This window comes from Aquarana catesbeiana, linkage group LG02, assembly GCF_042186555.1.
Source record: "Aquarana catesbeiana isolate 2022-GZ linkage group LG02, ASM4218655v1, whole genome shotgun sequence".
Classification (NCBI taxonomy): domain Eukaryota; kingdom Metazoa; phylum Chordata; class Amphibia; order Anura; family Ranidae; genus Aquarana; species Aquarana catesbeiana.
This window is the reverse complement of record NC_133325.1, coordinates 393,122,406-393,133,824: the sequence shown is the minus strand read 5'-3', so window position 1 is coordinate 393,133,824 and position 11,419 is coordinate 393,122,406. Positions and strand designations below refer to the sequence as shown.

Below are 11,419 nucleotides of genomic sequence, written 5' to 3'. Positions count from 1 at the left end.
CCTGGTCCGATACAACAGGTATTGGATCAAGCTTCGGCGCATTTGCACAAGTAATGTTCCTTGTGCAAATGCTTGGTATTGGTGCAGCCCTAGTTAGGGATTAGAGGGAATTAGGGGGAAGGACAGGACTATATTTAAAGGGTAGGTAAAGTTTTAAGACTGAAGAACCTCAGAAAGCTACGAGATAGATTCACAGCTCCAACAATAAACTGTCTTCCTTTGACACTAGGTGGTGCTGCGCATATAGAAAGCATATACATGGTCCATATTGACATGATAGCATTGCACAGTTGCTGCAGATTTGTCGGCTGCACATCCATAATGCGAATCTCCCGTTCCACCACATCTCACAACATCTCAAAGGTTCTCTATTGGATTGAGATGTGGTGACTGTGGAGAGCATTGGAGTACAGTGAACTCATTGTCATGTTCAGGAAACCAGTGGTGAGATGATTTAAGCCTTTGTGACATGGTGCATTATCCTGATGGAAGTAGCCATCAGAAGATGGGTACACTGAAGTTATAAAGGGATGGACATGGTCAGTAACAATAGTCAGGTTAGGCATTAAAATGATGCTCAATTGGTACTAAGGGGCCCAAAGTGTGCCAAGAAAATAACCCCCACCACCAGCCTTAACCATTGATACAAAGGCAGGATGGATCCATGTTTTCATGCTGTTTACGCCAAATTCTGACCCTACCATCTGAATCTCGCAGCTGAAATGGAGAATCGTCAGACCAGGCAACGTTTTTCCAATCATCTATTGTCCAATTTTGGTGAGTCTATACGAATTGTAGCCTCAGTTTCCTGTTCTTAGCTGGCAGGAGTTGCACCCGGTGTGGTCTTTGCTGCTGTAGCCCATCTGCTTCAAGATTTGATAAATTGTGTTCTGCATACCTTGGTTGTAACAAGTGGTTATTTGAGTTACTGTTGCCCTTCTATCATCTAAAACCAGTCTGCCCATTTTCCTCTGACATCAACAAGGCATTTTTGTCCACAGAACTGCCGCTCACTGGATGTTTTCTCTTTTTCGAACCATTCTCTGTAAACACTAGAGATGGTTGTGCGTGAAAATCCCAGTGGATCAGCAGTTTTTGAAATACTCAGACCAGCCCGTCTGGCACCAACAGCCATGCCACATTCAAAGTCACTTAAATCCCCTTTTCTTGCCCATTCTGATGCTCGGTTTGAACTTCAGCAAGTCGTCTTCACCACATCCAGATGCCTAAATAAATTGAGTTGGTGTCATGTGATTGGCTGATTAGCATTTTGTGTTACCAAGCAATTGAACTGGTGTACCTAATTAAATGGCTGGTGAGTGTATGCACACTATCTATCTATCCATACACACACATACACACACACACACACACATCTGTATACATATACATATCTGCAGCTCTAGTAGGGGAAAAAAAAAGTATCCTTAAGATGGCAGGATATACATATCCCCTTACTTCATATCTGAGGGAAGTCCATAACTTACTGTATATAACAATTTTGGTGGTGCCTGGTTTGCTAGGAAAGCTTACTGATAACTTAGGTAGGTCTCAGCAGGTGTGTAAATAATATTAAAAAAATAAATAAAGTTTACTTCAATATATTTGCACACGTTTACAATATAGTAATGCAGGGTGTTGGAGTTATACAACTTCTGTGCATGCACACTGGAGTTACACTATCTGTGGCCACCCAATGGTCCAAAAGTGAAGACACTGTGACAGAAGCAGCACAGAAGAATTTGGCTCAAGCTGCTGACCCTTTAGCCCTGTTAAAGTTATGCTTTAAATCTATATTTATTTAAATAATATGTCTTGTAGAACATAAAATTTGAACTGTAAAAAAAGCAATGTACCCTCATATTCATGGGTGTGAATTCTTACTTGCTGTTGCCCGTGGGAAGGATTGCTGTAGAAATCTTCAGCTCTTCATATAAGTCTGCACCATTTGAAGGGAATGCAGAGTACTGAGCAAGCAGAACACGTCTAACTGCCACAAGTGCCTGAAATACAACATCCACTATTACACACAAACATCAGTTACTCATGCTTTGCATAACCTAAAATTAGTGGAATGAATTTTTTTTTTATATATACTTTTTTTTTTTTTTTTTTTTTTTTTTTTTAAATTCGAAGACATAATACAGGGTGGGTGCATAGTATATCATTTACATGCAGGTGCATCTATGGTGTTAAATTGTAACTAAAGGCAACATTGTTTGTTTTGCATAGAGTAACGGAGGGTAATAAACCACATCAGGTTTTTTTTTTTTTTTTTTTTTTAACTATTTGTGTCCTATTTGGAGAGAATTCCCTTCACTTCCTGTTCCATAACCAAAACAGGGAGGAAATCCCTCCAAAGTGAGGGAATCCCAGTGTGTCACCAGAACTAGTGTCCCCATTGGAAGATTTCCCCTTATTAGTGTACTGATGTTAACCCAGTATGCAATAGAAGCCAGCAGACAAAAAATTATAATATACAGTAGAAGAAACAGTATGTGCATATACATTTGTATTCATAGTTTGAGATATAAATTAACTGCATATGACAATATGTTGTCTGTGCATATATTACTAGTGAGATTAGGGGGGAAAAGGGGGAAATAGTTGGAGGGGGGAACGGGAGAATTGGGGTGCGAGATGGCAGGAAATATGCCGTCCACGCTATGCCAACCAGCGGTTCAATCCTTTGTGAAGGACTAAGCTGGCCACTAATAGTAGGTTAAAAGATGAGAGAAAAAGGACTAACAAGTCCTAGGTTAGGCTGATATCAATAGGGCTCTTTATTCTATTGTGGTGGTGAAATGAATCCGCTGTTTTCCTGAATTGATCACCCTAATTCCTAAGGGGAAAGGTAAAATCTTCACATATTGTATTTTTTGTGCACCAAAGTCCTATTGTGTGAGTTGTTGTCTGTGTGGAAAGAATAATTTAACCACAGTAACCAGCACAAACTGGTCATACCAGGATATCACATTTTGGCACAGGATCCAATTGGCCATCACTAACAGCAATGGCCAAAGTCCCCCTTTATTCCCGTCTTAGCTTTTTTGGAGAATTCTCCAACTTTACCACTTCCTAATTTATATTCCCTCACCAGGGCATAGCTGTGCCCAATAACTTCTGAATCCATGTGAACTAAACAGGGTTCAGTTATGCCTCGTTTCCACTGAGCGGATCGGTTCAGTACAGTACGCTATTTTGGGTGTTTCCATTATGAAAGCGGCCCATACAACCGAACCGAACCGTTCCATTCAGGGTCCTGCTTCAGATGTGGGGCCATAGAAAATGGAACGGTTCGATTAGGGCGGAGCTACGATACATTACACTGATTGGTGGACGTGTGACGCCATGACAGCATTTTTTTCTAAACCCACGTATGGCCCCTGTCGGTCCGACTTGCAGTAGAAACGCTCGCCTGAATAGGCCGGACCATTCTAGGCCTTCCAAACCAATCCGATCCGCTCGGTGGAAATGAGGCATTAGACATACACTCTCCACACTGTATGTACTGTTCATTAGTAGAGATGAGACACAGCCTTTACAACTCTTACAGAAGTGGTCAAATGAATTACAGTTGACCCTCACAACAAGAAAAAGAGAAGTGACTATTGTACTTTGCACATAACATAGTTTTTAGCATCAGCTCACAGGAAACAGGATATAAAGTCTCTAAAGAGGATGATACAGAGTACCAAGCATCCTGCACTCTTTTTCTCAATTGTGGGAAAGGTGAAGGTTCCTTTCTTCATATTTCTGTTCAAACTCTCAAAAGTTCTGGAAGGGTGTAGGATTAATTGCCCCAAAATTGACAGATTTCCACATCTCCATGACCTCGCCTTCTTCCTACTCCACCACAAGTAATACAAAGGCCCTCTTATCAGCACTCTAGTGAATACCACAAGATCTTGTATCAGAGCACTTTGGTGTAAGCAAGAACCCCCGCTCCTTGTTGCATTGGTTTGCAGAATAAAGATGATATAAGATCTCTTTTCCTCTATCAAGGGAAAAGAAGAGGCCTTTCATCAGAAGTGGAATTGCTAGAATTCATTTATATTCACAGCTAAAGACATTGAGGTCCTTACCTCAACTAATTAAACCTGGGATGTCCGCCAGCTATAGGGATGCAGTCATGTGTTGACACAGAGAGCGATTTTCCTGGCTGCTTCTCCCCCCCCCCCCCCCACTCCTAATCCTACCAATCCCCCCTCTAGCAATCTACGCTCTACCCCCTCACACTCTTCTGTTTCCTCTAAAAACAATGTCACCCATGTGTGGGGCAGGAGGTAGTGGCAAGCTTGGTCATTACCTGCTGCTCTAATGGGAGACATTTCAAGGGTGCTGCTGGTATATACAAGCATTTCAAAATGGCTGCACTTCATATCTGCAGCATTTCCTTTTTACTCTTTTACAGTCTGTGCAAACCGAATATTAGACTGCAAAATATAACTTACCCCTCCAAAAAATGGTTGTTATGTTGTTCAAGTTATTTCAGTACTTCTCCTTGACTCCCTAATCTCCCTACTTATCCAAAACAATGACTACAAAATATTGAAGGCAAAAAAACAGTCAGGAAAAGTATTTCTAGAAGGTCAGCAATGGCGATTGTGTATTTTTCTAATTTTTTTTTTTTTTTTAAAGATGCCACTGGTGAACATAGGATGTGCAAAGTCTCTGATAAAGCATTACCTTGTATGATAAGGAGCATTTCCGAGCAAGTTCCTCTAAATCTGAAGCCACCAAATCAACCACTATAAACAAAGAAAATGTAAAATTATTTAAAGGAAACAGACAACTAGAACATTTGACGTATAGGTCTCATGCAAACAGCTGAGAAGGGCTGCACACCACTCCAAATTAGCGTTTTTGCAGTGGGAACGGTCAGGTGTTTCCAATCAGCCGTGGAGAAAAAGCCTGTACAAATTAATTACAGGCTGACATTGTCTACATGTAATTGCGCAATGGGTGTATACCTGTGGGTAGGAATGGATGTGTGCCCCTGGACGTGATCAGTCTGCATCCAGTGGCGCACATCCATCACTAAAGGTAGGTGTTATGTGCAATAAGATGCACACAGTGTCAGACTATCATTGATTTATACATGCTTCCTGTCTGTGACTAAGTGGAAACCCCTGGCTATACCTGCTGCAGAAATACATTATTCTTCTGCACATTACCTAGTCAGCCATGTGTATGAGCCCATATTGTTCACAGGAATAGTGTTAATTTTTGGAAGATGGGTTTGTCTACAACCACTACCTGCATTAAATATGTATGTTCTTGCTTTGATTGCACGTGTTTTCTGGACAGATGTGTTAATGGCTTCTTCCCAAATTGGTCATAGTGTGTATGAGTGTGGTGGGGGCAGTACACTGACAGCTCTGCTGGATCCTATTCTTACTGCTCATTTGCACCGAAGTCCATTTATTCCTATTAGAGAGCTGTACTCTGCTGGACCACTCATGCTGCCATCTCCCATATGGGAAGAATAGAACCCAGCTGAGACTATGGGGGTTATTTACTAAAGGCAAATTCACTTTGCACTACTACCTCCTTCTAGAAATACTTTTCCTAACTGTTTTTGCCTTCAATATTTTGTAGTCATTGTTTTGGATAAGTATGGAGATTACGGAGTCAGAGAGAAGTCAGAAATTCTGCATACATGTTTGACATCTGAAAGTGCACTTGGAAGTGCAGTCGCTGTAGATCTGAGGGGGGACATACAAGGAAAATAAAAAACATCATTTAAGCTTGTACATGATTGGATGATAAAATCAGCAGAGCTTCACCTCATTTCAGATCTTCCCCTCAGATCTACAGCGAGTGCACTTGTAGTGCAGAGTGGATTTTCCTTTAGTAAATCAACCCCATTGTCTGAGAAACAACTATGTGGTATCGGGCAGGGCTTTACAGTAATTATTGCTGCACCTGGGAGGAAGAAAATCATTTTACCAGGAGGGCTGTACGCAGGGTGGTGGGAACATTAATTACAGCCCAGCCCTACTAAATGTACAGTTGTTTTAAAGCGGAGTTCCATCCAAAAGTGGAACTTCGCTGATCGTACTCTCCGCCCCCCGATGCTACATTTGGCACCTTTTGGGGGAAGGGGGCAGCATACCTGTCTAACACAGGTATGCTTTCCCCACTTCCGGGAGCATCAGCCGCGGCTATTGACGTCACGGCTCGGGCTCCCTCCTCCATCCTCCTCCCCCTATCGCCGGCCAGTAGGAGAGAGAAACGGAGCCTCTCGCATCCGCAGTAGGGTTCCCGGCGTGAAGCCGAACGGCTACACTGCCGGGTTCCGTTACTCGAAATGGAGGGGCAGCACCCGACATCGCTGGACTCAAGGACAGGCAAGTGTCCAATTATTAAAAGTCAGCAGCTGCAGTATGTGCAGCTACTGGCTTTTAAATTTTTGCAGCGGTGGGCAGACCTCCACTTTAAATGAAACCTGAAACTGTATAAAAAGAAAAATACCTGTTTTCACGTGATTTCTTTTAAGTGTGGCAATTATCTCAGATGTCAATCCAGGACAAAGCCCCTCTCGCAAAATCACCATATCTGTAGACAAACGCATCAAAAATCATTAAACAGATGGGATATATGCAGTTGGTAAAAAATCATTATTGTAAATCATTATTGCACAGAAATATATTTGTAAACATTGAATTGTTATATAAATATGAAATAGAACATCGTTTAAAATACAGTGGAATAGAAGAGTCCATTTACTGTCCTGTACTTAAAGATGATATGAATACAGTATATACTTTATATGTATATAATTTTTATTTTAATTACCAGGCATACTACAAGAGATGTTCAGAGTCTGCAGACAAGATACAGGTTGTAGTCAGAGAGTGCAGACATGATACGAGAGATGGTCAGAGAGTGCAGACATGATACGAGAGATGGTCAGAGAGTGCAGACATGATACGAGAGATGGTCAGAGAGTGCAGACATGATACGAGAGATGGTCAGAGAGTGCAGACATGATACGAGAGATGGTCAGAGAGTGCAGACATGATACGAGAGATGGTCAGAGAGTGCAGACATGATACGAGAGATGGTCAGAGAGTGCAGACATGATACGAGAGATGGTCAGAGAGTGCAGACATGATACGAGAGATGGTCAGAGAGTGCAGACATGATACGAGAGATGGTCAGAGAGTGCAGACATGATACGAGAGATGGTCAGAGAGTGCAGACATGATACAAGAGATGGTCAGAGAGTGCAGACATGATACAAGAGATGGTCAGAGAGTGCAGACATGATACAAGAGATGGTCAGAGAGTGCAGACATGATACAAGAGATGGTCAGAGAGTGCAGACATGATACAAGAGATGGTCAGAGAGTGCAGACATGATACAAGAGATGGTCAGAGAGTGCAGACATGATACAAGAGATGGTCAGAGAGTGCAGACATGATACAAGAGATGGTCAGAGAGTGCAGACATGATACAAGAGAAGGTCAGAGAGTGCAGACATGATACAAGAGAAGGTCAGAGAGTTCAGACATGATACAAGAGAAGGTCAGAGAGTGCAGACATGATACGAGAGAAGGTCAGAGAGTGCAGACATGATACGAGAGAAGGTCAGAGAGTGCAGACATAATACAGGAGATGGTCAGAGAGTGCAGACATGATACAGGAGATGGTCAGAGAGTGCAGACATGATATGAGAGAAGGTCAGAGTGTGCAGACATGATACAGGAGATGGTCAGAGAGTGCAGACATGATACAAGAGATGGTCAGAGACTGCAGATATGATACAAGAGATGGTCAGAGTGTGCAGACATGATACAAGAGATGGTCAGAGACTGTGAGCATGCTTAAGCAGTTGTTGGACTCACTACGAAAACATGGCAATAGGGAAACACAGACTAGTGTCTGCAGAGGCCACAAGGGCTTGAAAAGTGCAGAAGGGCCTCAGGTTGGGCACCAAGGACTTAGACAGTTGTCACTGTAACAAGCGCTCCCACTGGAAGGTTGCCCCTTATTGCTAGGATTGTCACCTGGCCAGTAAAAACATCCCTTGCCCCTGTTATTAATAGGAATTATTAAGAGAAAGGGACCAGAAGGGCGGTGCTTCTTCCCAGAAAAGGTAGCTTCATACTTGCTTCCTGCCTGACAAATCAAAATGCTGGATTCTCCCTCATATTATCATCAGTTGTCCTGGTGACAATGGTCATCAGTAGGGTTGCACCGATACCGTTTTTTAATTGGAAAGTACGAGTACAGATACCGAGTACCGATACTTTGCGGTGCGATTTGCATCAATACAAAATAAATTTCCGAATTGCATACGATTTCCTACACCACTCCTGTGTGTGTGTGTGTATAGAAAGGGAAGTGCCATCTAGTGGGCAGGTCACTAAAAATGTTATAACTCACATTAAAGCGGAGTTCCAGCCTCCCCCTCCAAAAATTAAAAGTCAGCAGCTACACATGGCCGGTGACTTTTAATATTAGGACACTTAACTGTCCTGGAATCCAATGATGTTTCCATCGGCTGTCGGGTACTGCCGCTGCCATTTCCAGTAAGAGAACCCAGCCGTGAAGCCTTGCAGCTTTACGGCCAGGTCCCTACTGCGCATGCACGAAGCATGCTGCGCTCTCCTACTGGCCCAGCACAGGAAGGAGGAGGGAGGAGGAGGGGCCAAACTTCTGACGTACCTCGCAGCAGCAAGGTCCGACGGAAGTGGGAGTCAAAAACAGGTACCCGCTCCTCCCCCCCTGAAAGGTGCCAAATGTGGCGCCCGGGGGGGGAGAGGAGAGAGATAAGCGCAAGTTCCACTTTTGAATGGAACTCCGCTTTAAGTACATATCTGGTCAAATGCAAAATCTGTATAGTGTCCCCGGTCCAGCCAATGATAGAAAATCACAGCCGCTGCAGGTGCTCACAGGGCTGGAGAAGTTCCGAGACCCCTGTGGGTATAGGGCAGAAGTGATGTCAGCTTGGGAGCAGACCGCCTCTACATCTCTTCTAGCCCTGTGAGCACCTCCAGTCCGTGATTTGCTATCATTGGCTGGACCGGGACACTATGCAGATTTTGCATTTGACCAGATATGTACTTAAAGTGGTTGTAAAGGCAGAAGGTTTCTTATGTTAATGCATTCTATGTGTGCCTTCTGTGTGCAGCAGCCCCCCTAATACTTACCTGAGTTCCCTCTCTGTCCAGTGATGTGCACGAGTGTCTCAGCCGTCCGAGATCCTCCTTCCTGACTGGCTGAGATACAGCAGCGGCGCCACTGGCTCCCACTGCTGTCAAAGTCAGCTAGCCAATCAGGGGAGAGAGGGGATGGGCCGGGTCAAGGCTCCGTGTCTGAACAGACACAGGGAGTTGTGACTCAGCTTGGGTGCCCCCATAGCAAGCTTCTTGCTGTGGGGGCACTCGGCAGGAGGAAAGGGCCAGGAGCACCGAAGAGGGACCCCAGAAGAGGAGAATCCAGGCTGCCCTGTGCAAATCCAACTGCAACAGAGTAGGTAAGTATAACATGTTTATTATTTTTTTATAGGAAAAAAACAAGCCTTTACAATCACTTTAATGAGTGTTAAAACATTTTTAATAAAACGTCCACTAGATGGCGCTTTTCTTTCTATATACACACTGGATTGTGTGGGGGGGGGGATCGTGTGTGTGTGTGTGTGGGGGGGGGAATCGCATAAGTTTCAGACAGGATTCGCACTGCATTCCTGTTCAAATCGCATAAGATTCTTTGCAGTGCGATTTGCTCCCATTCATTTTGTACTGATTTTCACGAATAAATGCTCAGTGTCGGCACAATATTGGTGCATCCCTAATCATCAGCACAAACAGAGGGAGTGACACAAAGGCACAGCAATAAAAAGCTGACAGGGGTTTTAACCCTCCCCCACTCTATCCAAAGTTGCCTAAAAATAGCCTTTAGACACACTTAAAAGTAATATTAAACCCAAAACTGTAGTATACCTCCTGTATTAGGGTGCCTCCACACTGGATGAAGGAGCATAGAAGGCACAGCAGACAGCTGCATTCTCAGTCTGGGGGGGGGGTGGGGTGTTAGATGTACTAGTAAATTTAGCTACACTAACAAACTGAAGCCAAACTCCAGCTCATACTTTATAAGCAGCTACAGAAAACGGTTTTCTTTTTTTTTCCCCTTTTGGGATAAAGGTTTTACATGAATAAATAAACGCTGATCATTGTAAGCACCCCTGTCAATGGTTTGTCTCATCCCTGCAACTGATACATCTGGGAGAGAGCTTGTTCTTTTGAAAGACTACAGACTAACTGGCTGGATCACCAGTTGAAGATAGAAGGGGGGGGGGGGGATAAAAGGGGGAAACGAATACAGACATCACATCTAAGAATTGGTAAACTGTGATATAATAAATGTTTACTTTGGGGGTGCAGTACAGCTTTAAACATGGCACTATATGTGATCTGCATTGGGCAACAAACCTTTCCAGTGTTTACCACCTGCTCAGTGTTTACATAAAAGAGAGAAATCATCATCAGGAATTACACACTATACACAAGGACTGCCATAGACAGCAGCCTTCCTCCTACCATTCAGCCTTCTTGTAGTTCTAGCTCTGAAATCCCTTTCTATTACCTTGCAGTGTAGAACCCAGCACAGTCCATTCACATCACACTGCACAGTCCTCTACAGACAGACATGCCTCCTACTACACAGCACTGCCACTTCCACTCCTCCGTGCTCACACTTCCTGGATGGGATACTGCCGGTCATGTGACACGGATTCTTCCAATCAGCATCCTCGCTCTGTGTCCTTGTCTCTATCTTCTTCCAGCTGTCCCTCGTCTGAGCATGCAGTGCTGTGTTTGTGTACAATCTAGATCCTTATTTATCATACAATAAACCATTTTCTTAGTGTAGCAAATTTTATACGTGAAAACACAGAGCGAGGGGAAAAACCAAACAGCCCAGGAGGAGTGAATGTGTAGTTTTCAAGCTGTTTTTGGTAGCGGTTGCACACAAAGACTCCTTTCACACTGAAGCGCTTTTCAGGCGCTTTCACGCTAAAAAAAAGAGCAAGCTCATAAAAATCTATTTTCATTAAAATCAATAATGCTTTCTCATTGGGGTAGTGCGCTGGCAGGGTGGTGAAAAAAACGCCCCTCTCCATTGAAATGAATGGAAAGCGCTTCAAAAGCGCCTGAAAAGCTCTTCAAAAATGCTCACTGTTTTAGGATTCTTTCACATTGAGGCACTTTGCAGGTGCTGCAGCGCTAAAAATAGCGCCTGCAAAGCGCCCTGAAACAGCCGCTGCTGTGTCTCCAGCGTGAAAGCCCAAGTGCTTTCACAGTGGAGCGGTGCGCTTGCAGGACGGGAAAACTCCTGCAAGCAGCATTTTTGGAGCGGTGTATTCACCGCTCCTGCCCATTGAAATCAATGGGGCAGCGTAGCTAT

The 11,419-nt window shown here is 43.8% G+C and overlaps 1 protein-coding gene across 1 annotated transcript in view; it reads right to left on the bottom strand.

The window, feature by feature from the left end:
• RAD51D (RAD51 paralog D) overlaps positions 1-10,755 on the bottom strand; it is a 46,305-nt gene extending 35,550 nt beyond the window's left edge. Inside the window, exons 1-4 of the mRNA XM_073615231.1 lie at positions 10,601-10,755; positions 6,478-6,561; positions 4,690-4,751; positions 1,885-2,003 (exon numbers count right to left, since the gene is read on the bottom strand). Coding sequence (XP_073471332.1) covers positions 1,885-2,003; positions 4,690-4,751; positions 6,478-6,559 — 263 coding nt within the window. The 5' untranslated portion in view covers positions 6,560-6,561; positions 10,601-10,755. The remainder of the gene's footprint in view (positions 1-1,884; positions 2,004-4,689; positions 4,752-6,477; positions 6,562-10,600) is intronic.
• Positions 10,756-11,419: the final 664 nt, after the last annotated feature.